General features: G+C 43.1%; 1 protein-coding gene across 1 annotated transcript; it reads left to right on the plus strand.

Annotated features, from left to right (window-relative positions):
- The first annotated feature begins 4,667 nt into the window (after window positions 1-4,667).
- Window positions 4,668-11,636, plus strand: CLEC3B (C-type lectin domain family 3 member B). The gene is made up of 3 exons (XM_048511207.1): window positions 4,668-4,870; window positions 10,249-10,347; window positions 10,897-11,636. Exons 1-3 carry the CDS (start codon window positions 4,768-4,770, stop codon window positions 11,295-11,297), a joined length of 603 nt encoding a protein of 200 aa, XP_048367164.1. The 5' UTR covers window positions 4,668-4,767; the 3' UTR covers window positions 11,298-11,636.
- The last annotated feature ends 15,563 nt before the right edge of the window (window positions 11,637-27,199 follow it).

Consider the following 27,199-nt stretch of genomic DNA (forward strand, 5'->3'; position numbering starts at 1 on the left):
ATTTTCTATTAAAACTGAGGAAAGGAATAATGGCAATTGCAGACTAATAAGCTAGTATGGAGCCACCCAAATCTAAACTGCACAGGGCAAAATATTGCCCTGGACGTAAACAGTTCATTCCATGTTGCTGAGAAAATGCAAAACCACTTTGATTGCAAAACAGGCCATAGCTTCAAGACAAGGCCCGTGGCTCGAGGCACCTGCCAGCTCACCCAGCCAGGATGGTTCTCTGCTCCTCAAATGAGCCTGGTGGCTGATGCCATCAGGGCTGATGGAAAGTCCCATGTGTTGCTGCACAGTTATTGCCACGTTTTCATTGTCATGCGTCCAGCAGAGCAATAAGAGGAAACATCTGTAGAACACAGAGACCAGTGTTTGTCCCAGAAAGATTTAATAGCTTTCGCTCCGAATATAGGATCCAAAAGCTGCATAGGCTAGGTGAAGGATTTGAATAGCTCCTCAGATTTTGAGGAAAAATAAGAAATAGTCTGGGCCATGGTTAAAAGATTTTGTTTTATGCATTAGCTGGAGAAGCATCTTCGAGTTCAAACAGGAGCTCTAATGCAGATCAGCAGCACTGAAAAAAAATGCTTTGCCTTATTTGTTCATGAACACTTGACTGTTTATTGCTAAAAGAATCTGTTGCTGCAGATCTTCAGGACAATAAATAGTCTTGTGACACGTTTATTGTGGCAGAAGCCTTCGTGCTGCATTCCTTAAGCAGAGGTGCATGTGCACATGTTCCCAAAGGGTATGAATAGAAGGACGAAGAGGGCATCTTTGCAAAGAAGCCAGGTGGCCCAGCCATTAGTGTTACATTATAGGGCACAGATAGAAACAAACTCCTTTTGAAAAAATGATCCATCGGAGTGATAGGTTGGTGAAGCAAACTTGATCAGGGTACACAGCTTGACAATTGCTTCTGTCTTAATGAGCCAACAATTCCCAGGCTTGGATCCAATGTAGAATTGTAAAAGCACCAACCTTTCTGCCTTCCCTCTCTGCAAAGATTTATGCCCCCCTTTATTTATTTATTTGCATTTATACTCTGCCTTTCTCCCCAATAGGGACCCAAAGCAGCTTACACTGTCTTCTTTTCCTCCATTTTATCCTCACCACAACCCTGTAAGGTAGGTTAGGGTAGAGTATGTGTCTGGTCCAAGATCATGTAGCATGTTTCCACGGCAAAGGAAGGATGTGACCTTGGGTCTCCCAAACAATTTAGTTCCTATGGATCTTCTGGAGCAATGTGAATGGGGTCGAAGTAGAAATGCCTACTGCACACAGAAATGGAGTTCATGATCTAGAACCCACTTATTTGTCTTTTTGGTGGTTCGCAGTATCTGTAAAACTTTCCTCCAACACCACATTTCAAACAAATCAACTTTTCCCCTATCAGCTTTCTTTGTTGTCCAACTTTCCCACACTTAATGTATTTCACATTAAGAAAGTAATGTATAAATCATTCAAGAATTTATTCTTGGTTGCTGGACATTGCAGATACCTGTAATTGCAGCTGGCATGGTGAACTTGAAAAGGGCTAAGATATCACCTAAGTAGCAAAATCTCAGTTTTGCACATTGGACAATGTTACAAACTTTCCTGCATTTGCAGGACAGATGCAATGTGTGGGGCAAAATTCTAAGTGAACCAGATTATACAGCATTTTATGGTGACTGGGAAATTCAGTTGCAAATGATCAGGTAAGAGTATATTCTTGATTCCTCCAGATAAATGCAAACAGATATGAGCCAAAACTTGTTTGTATATTTCATTTTGAAACTACTCCTGTGGCTTGGTAGGCAGGGTGGTACTCTTTGAAAAAAAAATTGCTGGCGCCACCACATGTAAACTAGCCTTAACCACCATAAGAGATTAAATGAAATTACCTTCGTAACAATTCAGCTCATAAGAAAATAAGAACTGCTTTTCTGAGTGTGACCAAAGTCTACTGAAGTCAGCATTTTCTTTGTACAATAATCTATCAGATGGTGTCTTGTGTGTTCACCTGCAGAGCATAACAGGGATGTTTTTTGAATGAATGATCCACTGGAATGATAAATTGGTAAAGCAAACAACATAACGTGGAGGTTTTATTGAGTTCTTGTCTCCAGTAGCCGTTGATAGCCCTCTCCTCCATGAATTTGCCTAATCCTGTTCTAAAGCCACCTAAACTAGTAGCCATTATCACATCTTGCAGCAGTAAACTCCAAAAGCCTATGATATGTGGGTGAAACGCCTTTTTCTGTCTTGGTTCACTTACTTCCTTTACACTCAGAGTTGTAGCAAATGTATTAACATTTTCTTGATTCAACCAAACTATCCACCTTTCTGAGGCACAGCAGGAAGTATGAAATCCTGAATAATCCAATCATGTTTTCAAATAAGCTTTTTCCTTCTCTGCATTTGGGCTTCTTCTGTGTGTGGTAGCCATTTTATGGCTGGCTCGGCCTCCTGTGGCAGTCATTTAGTTATCACACCCAGCAGGGGTTTCCAAGCCTGTGGGAACCTTTGGAATTTTGACTCAGGGTGCTGGATGCAATAACTAAATGGCCACAGGAGGCCGAGCCAGTCACAAAATGGCTACCACAGGAGGCGGCAAAACCATACACAGAAGAAGCCAAAATGCAGGGAAGAAACATACTTGGAAAGAGGAATGGAAGAATTAAAAACAAACGCTGGGGTGGCAACTGCCTCTGAAACGTTATTTTAATATGCACAGCCAGTCAGATATACAGTGCCTGGTCAGCTTTCTAAAAACACTTGTTGGGTGCTCAGAAAGGTGTTGGCAGGCACATGGCACCTGTGGGCACCATGCTGGAGACCCCTGACCTATTTACTTGACAGTTCTTGCTGATGTGGCTAGATCCAGTTTGGATTTCTCAGTCAACTTCCTGAAATATACAACACTCTTTCATCATTCCATTGCTTTGGTAATCCAAGATTCTAGGATCTGCAAGTGAAATTTTCAGCAAATATCGCTGCATTCAAACATACAGCATGTTAATATACTTCTTTGGACAGTTCTATTTTGGGTTTGTATCTTACTTCCCAGTTAGGAAACCAGACCTGCTTTTCTAGAACCAAAGACAGCTGGTTTGTTCTTCTTTCAGGCTGTCTGGGTACATCATATGACTAAAAGGCAATCTTGTGAAATGTTTTTTTTCATCATACATGAATGCTTCTTGACAGGAATACTTTGCCCTGCCTTGGCTCCCCTTGTTTTTGGGAGTATCCACATGGCGTTATCCTCATAGAATCATAGAGTTGGAAGAAACCTCAAGAGCCATCAAGTCCAACCTCCTGCAATGCAGGGACACATAATCAAAGCACTCCTGACAGATGGCCATCCAGTCTCTGTTTAAAAACCTCCAAAGGAGACTCCACCACACTCCTAGGTAGTGCATTCCACTGTTGAACAGCCCTGACAGGAAGTTTTTCTTGATGTTTAGGTGGAATCTCTTTTCCTTCACCTTGTACCCATTATTCCTGGTCCTAGACTCTGGAGCAGCAGAAAACAAGTTTGCATCTTCATCAACATGACATCCCTTCAGATATCTAAACGTGGCTATTATGTCACCTCTTAACCTTCTCTTCACCAAACTAAACATACGCAGCTCCCTAAGTCTCTCCTCGTAAGGCATGGATTCCAGACCTTTTACCAATTTGGTTTCCCTCAGTTTGTCCTGTTTCTGTATTTACCTCCTCTTTGCTGTGATCGTTCCATTACCTTATTTGACATAACCTTCTTAGAAAAGAACCTTTGGATGCCATGCGGATGAAAAGATGCATGCAGTAACCATCTGCATTGCATCCATTTTACTTGCATTGGCTCCAGGCTGGTAGTTAACAGATTTCTGTCATGAAATAACACTATAGCCATCTATTACCACAATCTACTAGTTTCTAGTTTTCATTTTTTAAGGTAAGTTTCTAGTCTTTTTCCTTGTAGAATTATAAGGGTAAAGGTAGAGCTACTTTTTAACTGAAACATAAGTTGCCACTCTGGCTTACAAGAAGGTCCACACATTCATCATATACCACATATATGAAGCTCTTTTGCAAGCCCCATGGCTAACAGGAATGGCCTTCAGACTAGGGTTTTAGTGATAATACTTTAAGATTTGTGTTGGGAGAATTTCAAAAGGTATGGCTCTCCCCATAAATTCTTAACTATACTGAAAAGGGAGATCCAGTGTGTTGTAGCAGTCAAGGTCTTGGGTTTAAGTCATAGCTCATAATGCTTGGGCAATATATGCAGCCTAATCTACTGTAATGGGCAAAGTAGAGTGAAGGAGCTGCTCTAAGTTCCTTGGAGGAAAGGAAGGATGAAAACGTAGCAGAAATACGCAGCCCCTTATGCAACTTTTAGGCACTGCTGCTGCCAAACGCTGAGACTTTATTTTGGAGTCTCATCAAATCCATTGTAAAGAGAGACTTTTGCTCTTTGGCTGTCTGATGTAAGCAACAGCAAAACCTAGGAAACAAAAGAAACACACTAGTGCCTCTCCCCACCACCTCCACCCTGTTCATGGGATGAGATTCAATGTTCCTCTGAGGCCTCAGAATCCTGGATCTGCTCCAGCAATCTGTAAAATAACCTTCAGTCACAGGAATGCAAGGGAAAAATCTGGGATGGTTTTGTGGACTGACATTTTTGGGTAAAGCCCATGTTCAGAAGGCTGGCTCAAGGCGGACCAAATCGACTTCTGTTCCACTCATTTTGAGTGCAGCAGCCGCAGCCGCAGCCACAACCACAGCAGCAGAATGGCACTCCGAGCAGCCTGCCTGATCGTGTGCCTTTTCAGTGTGGCCCAGATAACAACGCAGCAGAACATCAAATTTAAGAAGAAGCCAGAGAATAAGAAAGGTAAGAGACCCCAGAGGGTTGATCTTGCAGTCTCTGTCTGGTGGTGACCTCCCTGTTCTTTTACAAATCCAGCTTCATGAGATTTACATCCATTGAGAATTTAAAGGTTCTTAACTTTAATACGTGGTGATAAAAAATAAAGCGCAACCTACCAAGCCTTTTCTATAGCTTGGAAATAAACAGACCTGTTTGACTCAGATTATTCCCTAAGAACAATAATTGTCAGTTGTGAATGGGTGTGTGCGTGTGTTGTGACTTTCTGTAAGCATTAATCACTTTTTCTTCCCCTCCCGAAATTCATGTCTGAAGGGGAGCTCTATGCCATTCTGTCCTTGGGGCAGCACGGTTTGCCCCCTGCTGAAATGGCTGGCTTCTGTCTTATCTTTTCAACTTCTTTTCTCCCAAAAACTTGACTTCCAAAGCTTTTGTAAAACCCACACATGACAAATGAACGTAACTGTAAGATGGGCACTAAGAAGGGGATTCTCAGTGGGGCAATGGGTTCCCGTGCTGGTGAGGAGTATCGTATGGTGCTTCCTCTAATGGTGTCACTGATGTCTGTTGGAAGCTGGAGGGAGGAGGCCTCTCAGTGGAAGGTGAATCCAGGTATGATGGAGGAGTGCCTGAGCAAATAAGCTGACCCAGAAAAAGTGAGAACGGAAGAATCTACTTTAGGAAATTTAATATGGTATCAAGGAAGGACTGAAGTGTTTGCCTTGAGCCTGATAGCAGCTAGCTCAGCTATTGGTGAAGTCAACTTGGCCTTTGACATCAAAATTAAACAAAAATCTAGTCGTACTTCCAGACATGGTCACAGATTACTTCATCAGATAGATATGTGACAGAAAACCATACTGGGGAATTTTTATAAGGCAGATTAAGTTAATTAGTAACAGTACAGCTCAATATGGAGTTGCTACCTATGACTTTTTTATCCAGCCCTCCCTCTAAAGAGCACAATACATCTCCCTTTTAGATTATATTAGCATTATGGGAAGTGGAATTTCTTCTCCTGAAGCTCACTTTTAAAAAGATATTCATATTCATTCCTCTTTTTCTCTTTCGAAAGAATTTCTATTTGATTTCTCTCTGTGGGTTTCAGTTACACCTTTTATAATTTCAGCCTTTCAGTGAGTTTTTTGATGTTATGCACCCAGGCGCTCCAACAGAAGGACAGGAAGGTTTGGAAAGATGCTGCCTGCCTCTGAGCATCTGCAGAGAATTTCAGGAATTCAGAAATCTTGTAGAACTTCCCTCCCTCTCTCGCTTTGAATTTCTCTTTTGATCAGAAGGGCATTGATTTGAAACAGACTGCAAATTCTTTACAAAAAGGAAAACAAATGGATTGTTGGACTTCAGAGAGAAATGAGTAAAGAAGAATCAAGACAACCCCTCTTAACACCATTACATTTACTTTAACAACAGCTCTCTGAGGAAACTTAGAAACAGAAAGAGAGAGGCTGGTCTAGTAAGCTAAATGTCTGAAATTTCCCAGATCCTAGTTTAGTATTCTAACCACCACATAACACTCTGATGCCATAGAGAATGTTAAGGAAATATACAAGTAAGTAGTTGGACTAATATATTCCAATTAGGCATATTTTATCTACTTTGCTTAACAATATAACAGGCTAACAGTGCAATCCAGTTTAGGAGGGGAGCATTGCAATGGCCTGAGGTGGCTTGGTGAAGGCCGCACTACACCACCTCCAAAGGGGCTTCAGGTGATGTAGAAGGGAGGAAAAACATAAAAACTCTCCCGCCACTCAAATTGCCCCATAGGCAACACAGGCTTATGTTGCACTTTTGTGCGGCAAAAGTCTGCAAGTCCAGTGCCAGCATTCCTGGGCTGGAATGCTGGTGGAAGCTGACTAATATCAGCCCCACCCTGGGAACACCTGCCCCTGCCCTCCAGTGCTTCTGTGCAGTGACCCCAACGTCTGGGTTTTGCCACCACACCTCTGCCTTCTCTGCTGGTGGGGTTGCCCCTTGCACAAGCCAAGGGGGCAAACATGTTGGCAGGACCCTCCACCACTCCTTATGCATGTTTGACACCCTCACTGAGGGGGTGAGCTGCTACCCCTATCTGGACTGAGCTGCTTGAGTCAAGACCCTGAAGTATATGAAGTATTAGATCTAGCAATTTAACAGCAATTTAACCTCCCCACCCATAGGTTATGTTGCTGGATCTACACCAGAGATGGCACAAAACCAAACCAAAATGGCAGTCAACTTTCACAAATGGAGGTAGCATGGAAAGAACAAAGAAGCATTAGGCGTGCAAAATGGCAGATCAACTCAGCTAGGGACACTTTGCAGGGGGAAAATCCCTGGGTGAACAAAAAACCATGGGGGAAACCGAAAACCCACATACATATCTTATGCCTCGATTTTCATACATTTTGTACTGAAGCTGTTTAAATGAATAACTTGTTACTCAATGTCTCCTGATTCTAAAGTAAGGTGGCCAGGTCTGGATTGAGAAATACCTGAAGATTTTGGCAATAGAGCCTGTGGGGGGAGGGGAATAGGGTTTGGGGAGTGAGTGTTTGGGGAGTTTGGGGAGTGAGTGGAACTCAGCAGGGTATAATGCCATAGAGCAGTGGTGGTGAACCTTTGGCACTCCAGATGTTATGGACTACCATTCCCACCATCCCCTGCCAGCATAGCCAATTGGCCATGCTGGCAGGGGCTGATGGGAATTGTAGTCCATAACATCTGGAGTGCCAAAGGTTCGCCACCACGGCCATAGAGTTTATCCTCTGAAGCAGCCATTTTCTTCAGGGAAACTGATCTTGATCATCTAGAGATCAGCTGCAATAGCGGGAGATCTCCGGATGCCACCTGGCAATTGGCAACCCTATGCTGAGGTCTCTCTTAACATTATCTGAAAGATATTATCATTAATTATATAGACAGAGCTAATTATACACTTGCTGACAGCAGTCCAATTATGTAAGGCAGATTAATAGGGAAAAGCTGAAGCATCTGTAATTATAGTTAGTTCAATAGAATTTGGAAAATGTCTAAATTAAAATATTAGATGTTTAAACATTCTTGAAAGGATGGAGTATGTTATTAGGAGGCAGATGCTGTTGTGGCACTGGATCACAGACCTCATGAGGAAGAAGCAATAGCCACAAAAAGGCCACAGAGGTTGCCACTGTTTCCCCCTTCAGTGATTCCCCACTATGGTCTGGGCTAAGAGAGATGTTTCTTATGACATTGTTGTGTGTCATGGGCCTAGAGATGCCAGCTTCTGGGTGTGACATGGGGATCTCCAGGAATTAAAGGGCATCTTCAGACTACAACAATCAGTTCCTCTGGAGAAAATGGGTGCTTTGGAGGAGGAGAAGTAGTAGTTTGGATTTATATCCCCCCTTCTCTCCTGTAGGAGACTCAAAGGGGCTTACAATCTCCTTTGCCTTTTCCCCTCACAACAAACACCCTGTGAGGTGGGTGGGGCTGAGAGAGCTCAGAAGAACTGTGACTAGCCCAAGGTCACCCAGCTGGCATGTGTGGGAGTGCACAGGCTAATCTGAATTCCCCAGATAAGCCTCCACAGCTCAAGTGGCAAAGCAGGGAATCAAACCCAGTTCCTCCAGATTAGAATGCACCTGCTCTTAACCACTTCACCACTGCTGCTGCTCCTTTGGAGGGTAGACTGTATGTCTTCCCCAGGCTCCTTCCCCAAATATCCAGGAGTTGGGGACCTGGCAACCCTATTCCCCCTGTTCCCCATCAGTGGCCAAGGGGGACTTAGCAACCCTACATAGGCATATCATGTGATGCAGGTACTGGGACCATTTTGCTTTACCTACTCTGGGCTTTTGAAGCAAATCTTGCTAAAGACAGTTGTTTAATTAGGCAGGCCGGACATGTTTGAGCTTTTCCCTGTCATTCCCTTGTGGCTAAGCTGTTGAGTCATTTCCTCCTTGTGGTCTGACTGATTCTGAACTGTGATTTAGGGCTGAAACAGCCTATTAAAGACATCTTTAACTAGATATGATGGCATCCTCACAGCTGGCACAAGGATGCTCCTGCCATTTTAAACATTTAAAATACCATAATGGCCAAATCCTGACTGGGCCCACAGCATGACACTTTTGCCTCCAATCCCCATGCATTTGTAAGTGTGGAAACAGCTGTGCGGTGAGGGGAGATGCCTTTTGGCACTTAATAAGGTATTGGCGGGCAAGTGCCTCAGCCTGTGGTTCTGCAGGTCTAGTCAGGATTGGTTGCGCACACCATTTTAAAATGACTTGTAAATAGTGACAGCAGTGTCCTGGTGACCATGAGGGCACCATCATGTCCAGTTTGGCTCTCTGTGTTGTTAATTATAAATTATACCAAGTGGAGGTGGAATAGAAAAAAACCCCTCCCCGTCAGCAGTGACTGTATATAGGCTAACCTCACCCTAAGTTATAACAGAATCAGGTAATTGGCAGAGCTGTACAGATCCTGAGGGTGAGTTGAGCACAGACAAATATCAAACATGGATAAATATTGTCATGACTTATTTCATTTGAACAGAGCACTGGGAATGAGATGTTTCCTACAATATGCTTTGATTAGAGGAAGCAACATAATAATTATGACTAATGTGGAACCCGTTCCGTTAACTGAATAATGGATACATGAGTCATTAATACTCCTCCATGTGCTTTGTTTTGCTCTTCAAAAAAACCTTTTCATCGTCACAGTTTGTTTCTCATGAGGACAATTACTTAAACATCAGCCACAAAAATGGTTTCATGTGGTAGTGGTCTTGGTCTGCTGTAAAGCAGTTAGACTCGAGTCTAGTAACTCCTTAGAGACCAACAACAGTTTCAGAGTATAAAAGGGTCAAAATCCCTTCTTCAGGCGGCGCCGGAAAAATAAACTGTTTCTGCTTCCATGGCGTTTTCATGGTAGTGCCATGGGATTTTTGGAAATCCCTGGATGAGGGAAATATCATGGGACAAACCTGCTTTAGGACCAGGAACTGTGCAAACTTTTTGACCAAACCAGGATATTTCCCTTGCTCAACCCAGGATATTCTTACTGTGCAGAAATGACCAGAGAGGTGGTGATTGAACATCAAAACTTGTGCAAAGAGATGAGGGTCAGGGAAGAGAGTGGAGAGAGTGAAAACAAATCAGCACTGGGGTTACCAGTTTTTCAACCGGCTTGTAATGAGGTGATATGCACCAAGCAGCAGGTGAGGCTTTTCATGATACAGAGATGAACCTTATCCTAAGAAATGAACAAGGAACCTGCCATTTTCCTTTCTGACTAACGTTGAATCCCCAAGAGGGGAGAGAGTTCTGATGCCACTCATAATTTTGATTGCTTTCTCAAAGTAGATGTTCTCATTTATCGCTTTATTTCCTCAACAGATGTGGTAAACCTCAGAATGATTGAAGAGCTGAAGGAGCAGCTAGACACCCTCTCCCAGGAGGTGATTCTTCTCAAAGAAAAGCAAGCACTTCAGACAGGTACCCGTCTCAATTTTTGGACCACAGAACTGGCGTGAAAACAGAAAAGTGTGGCAAAGATGGTAACTGAGATTTTTTTCCCCTCAGCACAGAGCCAAGCAAATTCTGGGGAAGGGAGTCATTTGAAGTTTTATGTTGCTGGTTTTAGGACCCCACCAATCAGCAGCCTCAGCAGCCCCCACCAATCAGCAGCCCCAGGACAAGGAGAAAAAAAGAGAAAACCCCTGTTAAAAATACACTGTTTAAAAGATGTGGCTTTGAGAAAAGCCCTCTGAAAAGAAAACCAGAGCTCACTCAGCCCTTTCTGGCCCACTCCACTGCTATTCTTCTCTGCTGGTTCCAGAGACTACTTGAGCATGGTTTACCTAGTTGAATGGAAGTGGGAAGCCAATTGCTTCTCAATAGGTACATTTCACAGGGCCAGAATTGACTGCATATCTAGATTTGACAAGCTACAATAAATTGGATATCGATTGCTAGATCCTCACTGTTCAACCATATATTATTCTTTTTCTAATGACAACTTTTGTCCCTTTCCCCCTTTGCTAGTTTGTCTGAAAGGCACCAAGATCAATCCAAAGTGTTTCCTGCTTTTTCCCAATGCCAAGACCTACCACGAAGCCAGTGAAGACTGCATTTCTCAAGGTGGCACCCTCAGTACCCCCCAGACAGGAGATGAAAACGATGGTCTCTATGAGTACATGAGGAAGAGCATTGGGTCTAACATGGACATCTGGATCGGTGTTAATGACATGGCCATTGAAGGAAGTTGGGTGGACATGACAGGCAACAGCATTGCCTACAAGAACTGGGAAACAGAGATCACCATCCAGCCTGATGGTGGGAAGTTGGAAAACTGTGCAGCCTTGTCAGGGGTTGCCATTGGCAAGTGGTTTGATAGGAGGTGCCGAGATAAATTGCCTTACGTGTGTCAGTTCATGATTGTTTAAGAGGAAGATTCATGGTGGGGAACAGAAGATCAAAGCATTCCATTTAGCATCTGGAAAAAAAGTCTTCTTTGTGTGTGCGTGTGTGCATTCACCCTTGCACACAGACATGCACACCCCTGCAGAGAGTTTGTAGATATAGATATATAGATACATTTTGAAGCAGATAAAGTCATGATTTCATAATGGATTAGAATGAATTAGGCTGAAGCTGGATCGTAACCAACCAGCATCAATTTGGTAGCAATTGCGCTGTTGTTCTTGAGAAGGCACTAGTCATAGACATATATTTTTTTACAACTAGCACTTCGTTGGGCCAGATCTTATTACCTCCCTCTTCCACTAAGTCAGGGGTCTTCAAACTATGGCCCTCCAGATGTTCATAGACTACAATTCCCATGAGCCCTACCACTTGGCCATGCTGGCAGGGGCTGATGGGAATTGTAGTCCATGAACATCTGGAGAGCCATAGTTTGAAGACCCCTGTACTAAGTAAATAACTTTTCTCCAGTAAAGAGATTCCTTATTTAACAGAAGGGAGTTGTAGGACCTGAGCAGCAAACTTGGCCTTAATACCATGTTATAGTACTTAAGATTCATTAGTTTGTTGTTTTATGCAAATTTTCCTGCACATTGTATCAACTGAAGCCAGCTTTTGCTGATTATTGTCCATTAGACTGATTGTTATACGTGCTTATGGTTAATGTTATGCCTTCCTCATGATAAAATTGTTAGCCCAGATCCCCATACCAAAGCATATTTTGCACCAGTGGAATCAGTTATGCATAATTTAATGTATTGTATTGGGCAAGGGGAAGCCAGAGAAGAACCAAGATTGGAGATTTTGCTTTTCAGCATACAAACGAATAAACGAACAAATACTTTGGCATATGCCTGAGGGACCTCAGCATTTCTGAGCTACAGTAATCTTTGAGTACATCTGCGGGATAGCATAAAGCAGATGTTTGGTAAAGGAAAAAAAAGGTGAACCATTAAAAAAGGCGGGGAAATGGAAGAAGCTGGAGAGTTCCTACATCATTCTCCCAAATAAACTAAAGTGATAGTACAGAGGAAGGAAATGTGTTTTTCTATGACAGTGCCTTCTAGGTACCGTGTTTCCCCGAATATAAGACAGTGTCTTATATTAATTTTTGCTCCCAAAGATGCACTATGTCTTATTTTCAGGGGATGTCTTATATTTCTGTATTCTGTTCGTCAGGCATGCTTCCAAACAAAAACTTTGCTACGTCTTACTTTGGGGGGATGCCTTATATTTCGCACTTCAGCAAAACCTATACTACGTCTTATTTTCCGGGGATGTCTTATATTTGGGGAAACAGGGTACATGCATTCCAATATCCCAACCCAACCCCCCCCCCCCCCAAAAAAAACCTCAAAAAGTTGTTTAGGCTTTTTTCAGCTAAAAAGAGGCACCGTTTTAATGAAGCCAAAAAGACAAAACAGAACAAAACTGATTTTTTTTGTTGGGGGAGAGCTTTTTCAGGTCCAATCAAGCAATTTTAGATTAGAGAGTCCAACTGAGACAAATTTCCCCACCATTCTCTTAATGGTAGGAAGTTTTTCTAGCAACATTGCACTCTTGGGGGAGTTTTTCTGGGGTTCTGGGAGGACTATTTTTTGAGGTAGAGGCACCACATTTTTAGTGTAGCTGCTGCAGGTGCTTCTCCTTACAAGAGCCCCTGAGTTTGGTTGAGTTTAAATCCGGGGGTCAAATTTTATAGGTACCCAGTTTTCCTCCATTTGGGGGCTGAAAAAATTGGACCCACAGCCCAATCTTCACCAAACATGGGGGTTCTTGTAAGGAAAGGCACCAACGGCTCTGGTAAAATATTGGTTCTTCTACTTTGAAAAACAGTTCCATAAGAACTCCAGAAAGATTTTCTATAGGGTAAATAGGTTTATCTCTACAGTCCGTGGCTCTCCTCTGGCAAGATGAAACCACATAATTTTGTTTGTAGTCCATGAACATCTGGAGAGCCATCGTTTGAGCAGCACTGGCGTAGGAGGTTAAGAGCTCATGTATCTAATCTGGAGGAACCGGCTTTGATTCTTAACTCTGCCGCCTGAGCTGTGGAGGCTTATCTGGGGAATTCAGATTAGCCTGTGCACTCCCACACACGCCAGCTGGGTGACCTTGGGCTAGTCACAGCTTCTCGGAGCTCTCTCAGCCCCACCCACCTCACAGGGTGTTTGTTGTGAGGGGGGAAGGGAAAGGAGATTGTAAGTCCCTTTGAGTCTCCTGCAGGAGAGAAAGGGGGGATGGAAGACTCGCTTACAGGTCAGAGGTGATATTCTGTTTCTACCCCTCTGAAGCCAACCAGACACTGCAACAGGCAAACATGAAGCTCCCTTATATGGAATCAGACTGTTGCTTTATCAAGATCAGTTTGATCGACTCAGATTGGCAGTGCCTCTCCAGAGCATTAGCCTTTAGGTCTTTCACATTTCCTCCACATGGTCTTTTAACAAGAGATGCCATAGATTGAACTGGGGACCTTCTGTATGCCAATCAGACACGACCACAGAGCTCCAGACCCTCCTGACATCTTCGGACCCTGACAGGAACTCTCAGCATTCAGGGAATGAGGCTGCAGAACTTGCAAGCAGGGATCCTTGCCCAAACTGGAGACTGATACTTTAAATATATGACATTTACGCATAGAATCGGTTGTTTCAGAATTCACTGAAAAAAATCACTTTTTGATAATTGTCATTTGGCATTCATTGTTGTAAGTCGTAACTTGTAATATCACAAGGAAACAGCTATTAAATTCATTCGTTCGTTTTATGAAATACAGCCATGGACCAGCAAAAAGACTAAACTACAAGCACAGCAATAATGTAATTTAATTAGTCAATTTAGAATTGTGGAAGAAAATTCTTTGGTCTCAGAGGATATGAGTCCCCATCTGAGCAATTATAACAGCAGTTTCTAGTCCAATCTGCAACTGTGGGATATGTCTCTTCTGATTTCATTACTTCTGACTAAGGCAATCTTAAATACCACTCTTCTATCAACCTATTTGGTGCCAAAAAGTCAAAGATATCATAGATTGCAAATCACCCTGCCTTGAAACTGTGCTATTTTAATAACTTTTTTGTCTTTTATTAATGTGCTGAGTTCTTAGATGCAAGAGTACCCAAACAAGAACATTACATGACAAAATGGAAACCCTGAAGCAGGAAATACTACTTGGAAGTCTGAAATGTGGAGCATCTCAAAAGAGCAGCGTGGCCGGAGCAGACCAATGGTAGGTCTAGCTCAGCATCATGTGTCCCCACAGTGATCCATCAGATATCCAAGAAGGCCTGCATGTAGGGGACCTGCCCCACTCATGCCACCTGTAACTGGAATTCAGAGATACACAGCTGCTGAGTGCGGATGCTTCATTTATCCATCCATCATATCTAATAGCCACTGATGTCCTCCATACACCTCCACTCTGTCAGCATGTTTCATTTCTCTTCTAAGCTTCTCTTTCTACTCAATGAGTAATTACATTTTGGATTTCACTGCCAGTAGATATAGTGACGACCACAGCATGGATGACTTTAAAGGGGGATTAGACAGATTCATGGAGGGTAAGTCCATTAGTGGCTACAAGGCATGATGGCTTAAGGGAATCTCCATATTCATAGGTCACAAAACTCTGAACACCAGTCCCAGGAAGCAACATCGGGGGGAAATCTAGGCCTCTGTGCCCTGTTCGTTGACCCTCCTGGGTAACTGGTTGGCCACTGTGTGCTACAGTATGCTGGACTAGATGGACCACTAATCTGATTCAGCAGGGATCTTATGTTCTCGTGACTTAAGAACCTTCCAACTTTGTCTCCAAAAGCAGCAGAGCCGAAGAAAGAGAAGGAAAGGAAAGAAGCAATGACATAACAATAGCTGCAAGTCGTTTGTGAGTAACATCTGGGCCTAGTTCAGAATTCTGTGACATTTGCTGCTGGCAAAGCATAAATAAAATTCAATTGGTTTGTCAAGAACCTTGGCTGCATTTGAAATAGTTTGGGTGGCAATTATCCCAAACAAATGGTTCCCAGCTGCTCAGAATTGGCACAGGTCACAGATTTCAACCACCCCAAAGTACAACCATCCAGAAAGATGAGACAGACACAACATTTGCTGCCTTGTCCCAAATCTAGGTTTGTTGTTAGGCTAATAATTAGTGCTTTCATGTGTTATCTAGTGGCCAAACAGAGGCCAGTGCCATCTCTAAGCTCTGTGAGTAGAAAGGTGCATCCATAGACATTGAACCTTTTCCAGATCCATGTTGGTTACATTTCAGCTAGCAGGTCAACCTTTAACAAAATCTGAATGGGTAACGTGCATAATAGGCCAAAGTCTCAAACCCACTGCCAAATAAATTCCTTTCAGCAGGGAAAAATTGCTGCAGGAACCCCTACCAAGACAAGCCTTCATATACCTACCACAACTTTTTGCAAAGAACTTTCTCTTCCTATCCTCTCTCTCAGTAGTACTGTAAAACAGGAAAACAATAGTTGTTTTGGTATTCGGTATTCGGTATTTTGGAACAAAGTAACTTTGCAAGCAATCCCCCAATATAGCTTTAATCCTTAAGAGTTCACAAAGGTAGACAGAAGTTGAATGCTAGTATGGTGTATCTGCAACATTAGGAATAGTATTTTAGTTATTTTTGTTTTAATTGAGAGAAATGGGGGAGATTGTACATCTGCATTTACCTTTTTAAGTATAAAAAGAACAATGGGCTTACTAACCTCCATTGTGCCACCTTAAAGTGATTCAATCAGTGCTCTCTGAACAGACTATTACTCACCCTATCTGCACCCATCCCACCAATTAATCAGCATGTAAGGGAATAGCCCTGGCATTCTCCTGGGTCCTGAAAATCCACTAAGCCTCTCCTACCCCTTTGTTGAAACTCTGGAAAAGCAATCAGTTCTTTGTGTCTGGCTTTCCCCACTAGCTTACCTCGTACCTTTGCATAACTTTTGCATACATTGGCAAAGATGTATAAAAACATTTCGAATGTGCGTTGGAAATGAGATCATCATGAGGGGACTTTTTAGCAATTTGGCGGACTTGTAACACAGATACATTTAACATTTAAAAGAAAGATTAATTTATACATGAAACCACAGGCTTTCCCTTTGGGTCTTATAGACAGTTTGGAAAAATATATATGGAATTTTGATTTTATATATGACATCAGTGGTGACAATTTTGTATATGCGGAATGAAAAACTTCATCAATACAAACAATAAAAGAATGGTTTGTGAAGAAATTGGAATTGACCGAGATGGCTAAGCTTTGATTAGAGAAAAGAATTTATTTATGTTTATTGACAACTAGAAACCCCTGATAGACTTTTTGCTTGAGACGGAAAAAAATAAACGTTTTGCGGATTTGAGGACTTGGAGAATAAGAAAATGCATGTAATAGAGAAAAGTGTGAATCCTGCTTAATTAGTGATAATAATTTACAATTAACTGAATTAATAATTTCATATTTGTAGCTAGAGAGCAAGGGGCATATTTTTAATTATGTTTATATTTGGCACAGAGCCCTTCTCTTTTCCTTTCCTTTCAAAGTATAATTTTTGTTTGTATTTTTACTTGCTGCTTTGCCTTTTTTTAAAAAAAAAAGTTCTGATAAAATTATATTTAAAAAGAAAGACACTTGTTACAGCCATAATACCTCCATAAACATGAGAACTGTGAGTTTTGTGCGGTCACAATGCCAAGATTATGGCCTCCCACCTGCACTGTACTTGTGCAGTAATTACCACAATCAGGCAAAAATGGAACTCTCCAAAAAGACCAAATCAAGTGTGCAGGCTAACAGATGGCTTGCAAGTGAGTCTGTAGACCTCTTCTCACTTTACAGGAGAAGCTGCAAAATGGCTCCACTCCTTTTCCTAATGGTGCCCTCAAGACTCAGGGGCTCTGTCAAAATGACATTGCTATTTGCAGTGGTGGGATCCAAAAATTTTAGTAACAGGTTCCCATGGTGGTGGGATTCAAACTGTGGCATAGTGCCAATGGGGCTGGGTGGGGCATGACGGGGGCGTGGCCAGGCATTCCGGGGCGGGGCATTCCTGGCAGGGGCTGTGGCAAGGACGCAGCCACTGCGTCGGTCCTTGGGTGGGAAACGAATACACGCAGGCGCAGGCTGCCACGCATGCCGATGCACCTCCTGCTAGACTGCTTCAAGTTCTGCGCGCTACTGCTGAGAGGTGGGGCGTAATTAAGGCAAAAATCAAGTGGCAAAATCACCAATTAGTAACCCCTCTCTCGGCACACACAAATAATTAGTAACCTACTCTCGGGAACCTGTGAGAACCTGCTGGATCCCACCACTGGCTATTTGGGAGCTGCTGCCGGAGTCATTGCCTGCATTGAGCTTGTACTTTTTTTTTTTTGATTGACCAAGTACTGCAGCCAATTGCACATTGCCTAGATCTTAGCTTAGGTTGGTCTTTGCCACTCTTGTTGAATAGGGGGTAGTTGTAGCACACAGGTATTGCCCAATAAAATTAGCAGATACAGGAAATATATCAAGGCTAGCCTCTAAATGCTGGTGTGCACGCAGCTGAGAAAAGAGCGGATTCTCCTTTTCCTGGTTGGCTTGAGACTCAAAACCTTAAATCAAAGCCATATGCCGTCTTGGAAGGACATTTGAAAGAATTTTGACAGAAGGAATGTTTTCAATTAGATTTTATGATATTAGCAGTAAACAAAGCATAGTGGGCTCTTTCAAAAAGTTTCAGAGCAGAACTATGAAGTTGCTACAGTTCTTGTTATCGACTTGGTTTTAAGTCAACTTTGATTAGTCAATGAAATAAATATAATGTCTTACTTTGAGGGTGTTTAATAAAGATAGTGGTTTATTTTTAGTTATTTACGATAACAGCCTCCCCAGGTCAGGTAAGAACTTAAGCACTGTCTTACTTGATCAGAAGACATCTGGCTCTAGCCATATAGCCGAGGCACCATCTCTCAGAGGTGGGATCCAACCAGTTCTCACCACTTCTCTAGAAGTGGTTACTGATTTTTTCTGAGTGCCGAGAAGGAGTTACTAAAGCAACCTCCCTGCCCAATAGGGACTGGAGGTCCGTGTGTGCGGCGGCCCCACTGTTTGAATCCCACCACCATCGGAGCCTGTTATTAAAATTTTTGGATCCCACCACTGCCATCTCTCCCTCAGTTACCAAATCAAGACCTTGGAAATCTCACAGATTCCCCCCTCCCCCAAGCCCTGTTTGGCTCCAGCATCTAGCATTTAAAGACATACTGCCTTGAGCAAGAGAGACTCCATTTTGCTTATCACAAGTAAAATTGATTCTCTGCTCCTGGTTTTTTTTCCAATCTAACCTTGAGGTCATCTGGGGTTGCCATCTGCCTGCATTCCCCCAACTGAAATGTGGAGAGAGCCTGCTTAGGGTAACAATGTCCAGCTGGCAGAGATCAGTCCTCCTCGTGAAAATCGCTGTTCTGGCAAGTGGACTCTATGGCAAGAAACCCGGCTAAAGTCCACTCCCTACCCAAACTCTGCCTTCCCTGCTTGCACATACCCCCATCTCCAGATATTTCCCAACCTAGCCTGGCAACTCTGCTTCCACTGGTTAGCAGGCCAGACCTGGCAATGCTATGAACATCACCTCTATGGTTTGTAGAGACCACAGGCCTCTGCCTTCTGGAGTCAGACATGGCTCTATTGGCACCAGTGCTCCCTGGACTCAGAATAAGGCCTTTCATATCATCTATTGCCTGATCTCCTATTCAGAGACTATATTGCAGTATCCTGCTGGAAGCTGACAGAACAGGAGGGATGCCAGCCTCTAGGTGGGACCTGGGAATCTCCCAGAATTTCAACTTATGTTCAGACTACAGACATCAATTCCCCTGATGCAGGTCCCAGGTTCAACCCATCACGTCACTACTAACAGGATCTCAGATACTGGGTACTGAAGAAGACAATTCTCTGCACCAGGCACTAGAAAGCTGCAGCCAGTTAGAGGGGACAGCAAAATAGCCCAGGGTTGCCTCAGTACAGGGCAGCTTCATAAGTTTAACTCTATGGAAGTGCATCCAAATAAGAATGCATGATGCATAATCTGAACTTCAGCACAAGGTGCAAAATGTTACAGAGTGTGTTGCTTCCAATATGTAAATAGATGGAATTGCCTGACATAGATCTCCTCCCTACGCCCGACAGGAAACAAATATCTGTGAATTAAATTCTGCTGCAGACACCAGCCTTACGTGTGTTATTTTAGGGATCCAGGAAAGAATTTCCACCAGACATTGGCAAAATTTGGAACCAAATAAAAACAGTTTGTCCTTCCAGAGCTCTAACCAGAGATCCAAGTCTCCAACTAGACCAGTCTCCAACATTTGAGATGTGTTGATGTCTATGAGCCAGACCTGAGAAAACATCCTAATTTCTACAGGTCCTGATTTTTGAGCCTTGAATTAATTAACATCCAAGAGGACAGCTAGAAAGACTTACCCAAGCAACTTTTGGCAAGCATTTCTGATGCTTCAGCACACAGGCTGCCTTAAATCAGGTTGTAGGAAATCTTCCAGATATCACATCATATCTTCTAAACATGTTAAAACTAATGCTTCTACTAAACAATGAGGCATGCAATGAATTAGGTGAGTGTTGTCTGATTCTATGACTCACCAAAAAAAGGACGGCAAAAATCTTTCTCTGACAATCTATTTACGGCAGTTAAATCAGACACTGTTAACCTATTGGGGTGGGGTAGGGTAGGGATGCAAGTCTAGGCTCAAGTGTGTTAAATGGAACAACAAGGATTATTGTTGTTCCTGAATTAAAGGGTGCAAGAGGAAGATGGAGACAGCATCATGTACCATTATAATAAATGGGTTACACTTTGTCAGGTATGGCGCCTACCAAGTCCCCTCCACTGAGGAGAGAACGAACCGAGTCCGGTCAGACATGCACTCAAGATTCCGCTGCTTCCCTGTTGCATGAAAGAGTGACCTAACCTCCTCCTGATTGCCCCAGCCTGGCCATGGGGAATGCAATCTCTCTAAGAAAGGCAATGAGATAGAGAGCGCTGAGTGCACTGTTATTATTTTTCACTCTCAATGCAGCAGAAATTTTGGTGGTATTCTACCAGCGTAAGCATCACCTTACACCAAAGGCCCACAGCAAGTTCATGGCTGAGGAGGGGCTTCTCTAACTTACTGCTCGCCCATCATCCAACACTAGCACATATCTGCTGGGGGTGGAGTGGAAAGAAGAAGATGTTCAGAGAAGTTTTAGAGACATCGAATGCAATTTTTACACTAGTCTTCACTAGGGGATGCTAAATACGAACCACACCTGGGGTTGGGAGAACAAGATCTGAAGAACCATGTAAAAACAGTAAACAGCAGCATTAGAGAGCCTAGGGCAAGGGAAGTGGGTTGGGAGAACTGATCACACAATAACAGCACAAGCCTGAACTACACTTCAGGGGTTTTCTGAAAAACGTGGAGGCGAATTTTTGGATGATATATCAAAAGTTACAAGCCATAACTGCAAAATGTGAAAGCTTCGTATTTGGAAGCAGTATTTTTAATGTTGCTTTTCAAATTGGTTCCAGAGCAGCTCACAGGAATCCCATGCAGGACCATTCAAATTCAAAAGAAGTGTTGCTTCCAGAGGGTATTCTCTGCTGAGCTGCATCCAGGCATGTCGAAAGGGGTGCCTGGCTGCTTCTCACCCTTTCTCTGATGGCAAGCACAAGAGAATGGGGGACTACCTTGCTTGTAATTGTCCATCATGATGCCTTGCTTGTAATTGTCCAGCCCTTGCTGGCAGGCCCTGTTAAGGCAGAGTGGAAGACTAGGAAGGCTGTCCTCGTATTTTTATAATGGATACAATGGTGCAAGTACAATATTTTTTTAAAAAAAATGATTGATAGCCATTCTGACATATATGAATGCCTGTTTTAGAATTTCAGCCGTAGCAGCACCATTCATGCACAGATACTCACTGGTGGTATACACAGCAATCCTGGCTTGCTTATATACTATGGTAGTAAAAGAGTGATAAAGGAGTAGATGCACTCTATATTGTGAGCAGAATGCAGGAAGCTGTTGTGTAATGAGTCCTGACCATGGGTCTATCAAGGTCAGTCTAGTGTACTCTAATTGGCTGTGGGTCTTTAGTGATTCTAGTGCCATGGTGGCGAACCTTTGGCACTCCAGATGTTATGGACTACAATTCCCATCAGCCCCTGGAGTGCCAAAGGTTCGCCACCACTGTTCTAGTGGAAGTATTGCCAAAGGCTTTCTCATTTGGAATCAACTGGTTGTGGGTTTTCTAGGCTGTGCAGTCATGGTCAGGTTGTTTTTGCTCCTAACATTTTGTCCACATCTGTGGCTGGCATCTTCAGAGGCATGTCATGATAAGATGTATTTCAACCCAACTTACCGAAGCCATTTTTCTGAGAATGCCAGCCACAGATGTGGGTGAAACTGTAGGAATAAAAGCAACCAGACAACAGCCACACAGTCCAGAAAACCTGCAACAGCCAGTTCTGGTGGAAGTCTTTCATATTCCCTATGACCTGATGTTTTTAGCTGGAGTTATCAAGGATCGAACCTGTGACTTCTTAGGTACAAAGCAAACGAACTGAAGCCCCATTGTGAATATGAAACGAAGATGTCATCATTATTTTGCATTCCTTCCTCCCTCTCCCCAGGTTGAAGTGCAGATGGTGGATATAGCTTTAAGTCTACCACTGCAGCTACAGGTAAATTCCCGAGAAGTTTTTTTTAATCTACCAGTGGTTAATTGCTTCTGACATCATGCGTGACAGATAAGATCCACCACCAGTTAAATGCTGCCAAATAAATAATTGGCCTGGGGGCAATCAGTCAGCAGAGTCAGGTTTCTGTGCATAAATCTTTCATCCTCTTGACATAAAGGACAGTTGTTGGGGTGGGGCATATGGAACAGCCTCAAAGTATGCAACCTCTAACTATATCTTGGCAGCTGTACCTACCTTGGGAGTTGGAAAGGGTTACAGAATCCTGCACAGGGTATCTTCTTCCTCCTCTCTACATTACCTAACAGATTGTTATCACTGTGAAACTGAAAATATAATTATCCCCTCAAGCTGACCAATGGAATCCAAGAACACAGATGTGTTTTAGCCTCTTCCAGTCCGGATGGGGATTCTGGGGTGTGAATACCTGCCCAGGCCAATATTTAATACAGAAAAGAAGCAAGCTGTATTACTTTTTCATACTCGAGACAGAGCCTCTTCTGCACACAACCAGACATACAAGAAAGTACTTTTTATTGTCTGAGATTCTGTCCTGCTTCTACCAATATTCCAGCTTTGAAAAGTGATGCAAAAATGCTCACTGCCAGCCAATTACTATGCCTTGCCACAAGGAGGCGCTGATGTACCAGTTAGAGGTAGAAATGTTGCACTGGAGTTCCCTACTTTAGTTTTCAGGTTTAATCACAACAGTCTATTCAGTTTTGAGCTTTATAATGGAACGTTTCACAGTTGCATGGCATTATGACTTGTGCCTAGACATTCAGAGCATTTCTGAGCAAAGCCGAAACACATAAATAGACCAGGCACCAATATTCAAGGTGCTTGTACTTAGGTATAAAGTTCTTAACTGTCTGGGACCCTTATACCTTAGGAACCATCTCTCTTGAGTCCTGGTACATTCCTTGGAGGGTACTTCTGTCTGGTAATAGCAATTTGCTGGTGATCTCTGATCCCAGAGATGTCTGGTTAGCCTCAACCAGGGCAAGGGCTTTCTCTCCCAGGCCCTAGGCTGGTGGAACTCTCTGCCGAATAAGATCAGGGCCTTGTGGGATCTTACACAATTCTGCAGGGCTTGCAGGACAGAGCTGTTCCACCAGGCCTATAGTAGAGGCAGCCAGAATACCACCGGAATACCTCCCTTTCCTCCCCCTCCCCCTTTCCTTGCCCTTTCTCTCTTCCCCCTCTTTTCCCTTTCCTTTTATTTCCTTTTGTGTGATATTAGTGCTATCATCCTATAGGATTGTTATGCTAACTCCTGGATTAACTGGATTGTTGGCATGTTTTTAGATTTTTAATATTTGCTATTTATATGGATTTTATTGCTCTGATGTTAGCTGCCCCAAGCCCAGAAGGGGGTGGCCTATGAAAAATCCAATACATTGTCTTGAATTGAATTATCTTGTCCCAGCATGATCTTAATAAAATAGTGCTGAAATTCAATGCAGTTGTTTTCTTGTTATAAGAATTGGGGTTGGGGGGAGGCTGTGAACAGGAAAAGACCAAAGGAGGGCTTTGAGCCACAGTCAGTGGTAAAAGAGTTACTACTCTTCTTCTGCTGGTCCCCATGTGTTTGCATTATGACTAATGCAAACACATTTTGCATTATGGGGGAGAAAGCAAAAGAATGATTTTCACACTGGATTGCCAGTTAAACTAGAGCCAGTCCTGTGGAAGTCAATCAATGTCTCCTCATTGAATGAACCAACCCATAAAGACAGATGTTCACTCATGGGCTGAACATTTCATGGAAGAAAACAGGGTCCTCTTCTGTTTGTGAAGCCTGCCTATCGAGACTCATTGCCTGAAGTCATAAGAACATAAGAACTAGCCTGCTGGATCAGATCAGAGTCCATCTAGTCCAGCTCTCTACACATATGAAACACAGACAAGGCGTCCCTGAAATGCTTATTACCAGTGTTGATACATCTGTGGAAAAGCTAGTTTTGACTTAACACATACCCAGGCCCTGAAGTAGCTGAACTGGGCCCCAGCTACAATCATCTCATTCTTCTAGTTCCTTATCATTGTTAATTTGGGATAGTGACTCTCAATGAGTAATTTGAAGTGTGGTGAGAGTGTGTGGGTGCACGCACAGACAAATACACGTATGGTTGAGACATAAACTCTTTCCATGGGCAGTAAAGAATTCTGATTCATTCCTCCAGTCATGAACACAACTTGTCTGAGAGAGACAGAGACAGAGAGACAGAGAGTTGTCTCCAGTTCTTCAGTTGGGCTCTCTGGATAGTTTAAGTCAAGAGAAACCAGAAGGAAGACGAGCAGATATCTCTCAACCCATTCCAGAGCCACTTAAAAAGCAGCATCTAGCTTGTATTCTCCTCTCAAGGATTGTCACTGCAAACCAACAAGTGTGCTTCAAACATCTGGCAAAAAAAGCCACCCAGCTTCTCTTTTTCTAATGTTGAATGGAGTGTGAGTCAAGCATTGTGCTGTAAATCACAAGCAAGCAGGCACAGGCAGAGCTGGATGAGGAACAGTGTGTCAGAGACAGATCGAAAGGAAAGAACATGCTGTATTTACGTTCTTATTACATCGACTTACTTTAGCTGCACAATACTTTCCTTTAGAGTACCCAAAATGTGTACATAGAGAGATACTGAAAATGTGTTCACTAACCGGCTACTAACATTCTGCCTGAACCTGGCAGAAGTATCCCTTTTAGCTTAACCCACAGCACCGTTGGAACCATCCTAAATGTGTTTGCTGGGCTTTTATTAGAAGGCTTCCATCCTCCTGAGAATCCCAGTATTAAAAAAAAACCCTGCTTCCGTTGTGCCCTGGTTGTCTACTCCACATTGTACTTGTAACATCCGAAACGGAAACCCTCACAGAGATGGCATACCTGCACTTCCAGCCTCCCTCCTGTGAACAGTAGCACTCATGTAGGAGTTAACCACACCATCCACCAACTTCTAGGAATTGCAGCCTCAAGGCATTATTAGCAACCTCTAAGTGGGGCCAAGAGATCATTTGCAAGTTAATCTTCAGGCTACAGAGATCAGGTCCCCTAGAGGAAATGGCTGCTTTGCAGGGTAGATTGCGTGGTATTTTGCCCCACTGAGGTGCCACCACTCCCCAAACTCTGCCATTTCCAAGCTCCACTCTCAGACCTTCAGGAATTTCTCAACTCAGAGTTGGCAACACTACTTCAGGGTGTGGCATTAACTGCAGCCATGTAGAAGCAGGATCCTAGTTGTAAAATCAACCTTTGAACATCCCATGGTCTCCATATAGGAGGGGAGAGAAGATGAGTATTTAATATAAGACACATCAGATGTTTTGAAGGCAGTGGAGATAAATTAGAAGACAGTCATTTACCTTGCCCCCCCCCCTTTTTTGCTGCCAAGTCACATCCAATTTATGGCAAACCACATAGACAGGAGACATTCAAGGGTGTTTGCCATTGCCTGCCTCTGCATAGCAACCCTGGACTTTCTTGACAGACTCCAAGTACTAACCATTAGCCTTTTCCACTTAGTGGTCAAACCTTGTGTCTTGGAAATGTTTCTTGTGAAATCATTCCGCACACCTCCATTCCCCCTTGTCTCTTCAGTTGCATTGACTCCATATACTACTGCTGAAAACATATTGTTCCTAATAGTGATGGGATGTTCTCCATGATGTTTTCAAAAGGATTTTTAAAAAATTCTCTATATCATATTGCACTGGCAATGTAATGTTAGGGCATAGACACCAGCCAGGTTGAATGTATCAGCTTTGTCAGGGTAGTTTCATTGTCCATTCTCGGCCACACAGGTGACTTCTAGCTGAGCCTTTCACCTCAGTGAGTCCAGGGTGGGCCTGGTGTAGGTCTCATAATATAGTCTTCCATCCTTGTTTTAGGGCACCCGCAATACACATCCATCATACACACTCAGTTCCCATCTACATTGGTAGAATAATAGTTCTTTGTCTTCCAAACCTGTGGCCACTCCTCAATGTAAATTCCCTGACTTTGGCCATCTGTTTTTTTTTTTTTGTGGGATCTGTATCAGTCCAAGACTTTATCTGTCTGGGTGTCACCTGCAGAATGGCAAGGCAATCTATGCGTAAGACACAATGATCACCCAATACTGTTGAAGGCACGTCTGATAATGGCAGGTGGCTCAAGGCATCTGCATGGCTGAGCTCTTTTACAGCTCTGTACACAATATTATACTCGGAGGCTCACAAAGTGACAGCCCATCTCTGGGTCTGGGATGAAGCCATCTGTGGAGCTGCTTTCATTTCATAAAAAATGAAATCAAAGGTTTATGGTCTGTGCAAACTGTAATATCCCACTCATAAATATACGGAATTTTTGAGTGTATCAGCTCATCCTTCCTGACCCAACTGTGAATAATTGTGTTCCGCAGGGGACAGGATTTGTGACTCAAATACAATGGGTTTCTGACACCCATCATCCATCCAATGAGTCAGAACTGCTCCAATTCCATAAGGGGGGGGGGGCATCACAAGTCGAATCCCAGACTTTTCCCAATTGATAACGAACCAGCACATCTGAAGTCTGCAGGAGTTGGTTCAAGTTCTGAAAGGCCAGAGAGTCTCTCCAGTGCCGCTTGACTCTTTCCTTAAGCCAGGCGTGAAGAGGTTAGAGGTTAGAGAAGTGTTGCCAAGCTAAGCAACAACTTACTATAACAATTAAGCAATCGCTTTGACTTTATCCATTACTAGGTGCAGCTGTTGAGTACCCACTTTATATCCTCAATAAATCACCTCTAGGTTCAAAAAAGAACACCTGCTTTTCTTGAGGCACAATCCTGCCCTCTTCAGTCTGTTTAAAACTTCAGCCCAATTCTGTACATGTTCATGTGCTGTGGTTCCAGCAACTAATACGCCATTCAAGTAAATGACTACATGAGGAATCCCTTGAAGTAATCCTTCCATAGTCCTCTGGAAGATCACCAGAGCAGGAGAGACTCCAACAGACTTCTGTGCATATTTATTGTAACATAGTCCTTTGGCTCTTCATCCAGTACAAGTTATTGATTGGCATGACTCATGTCTAATTTTGTAAACAAGCGATCTCCCACTAATGCTCCAAAAGGATATTCTATTTTAAGGGC

This window comes from Sphaerodactylus townsendi, linkage group LG11 (assembly GCF_021028975.2).
Source record: "Sphaerodactylus townsendi isolate TG3544 linkage group LG11, MPM_Stown_v2.3, whole genome shotgun sequence".
Classification (NCBI taxonomy): Eukaryota; Metazoa; Chordata; class Lepidosauria; order Squamata; family Sphaerodactylidae; genus Sphaerodactylus; species Sphaerodactylus townsendi.

Bases quoted from the DNA above. Each gene is read 5' to 3' on its own strand.
- CLEC3B (XM_048511207.1), top strand. From the start codon at position 4,768: ATGGCACTCCGAGCAGCCTGCCTGATCGTGTGCCTTTTCAGTGTGGCC. The intron at 4,871-10,248 runs GTAAGAGACCCC...TTTCCTCAACAG, and splicing joins GAAGCCAGAGAATAAGAAAG to ATGTGGTAAACCTCAGAATG. The intron at 10,348-10,896 runs GTACCCGTCTCA...CCCCTTTGCTAG, and splicing joins AAAGCAAGCACTTCAGACAG to TTTGTCTGAAAGGCACCAAG.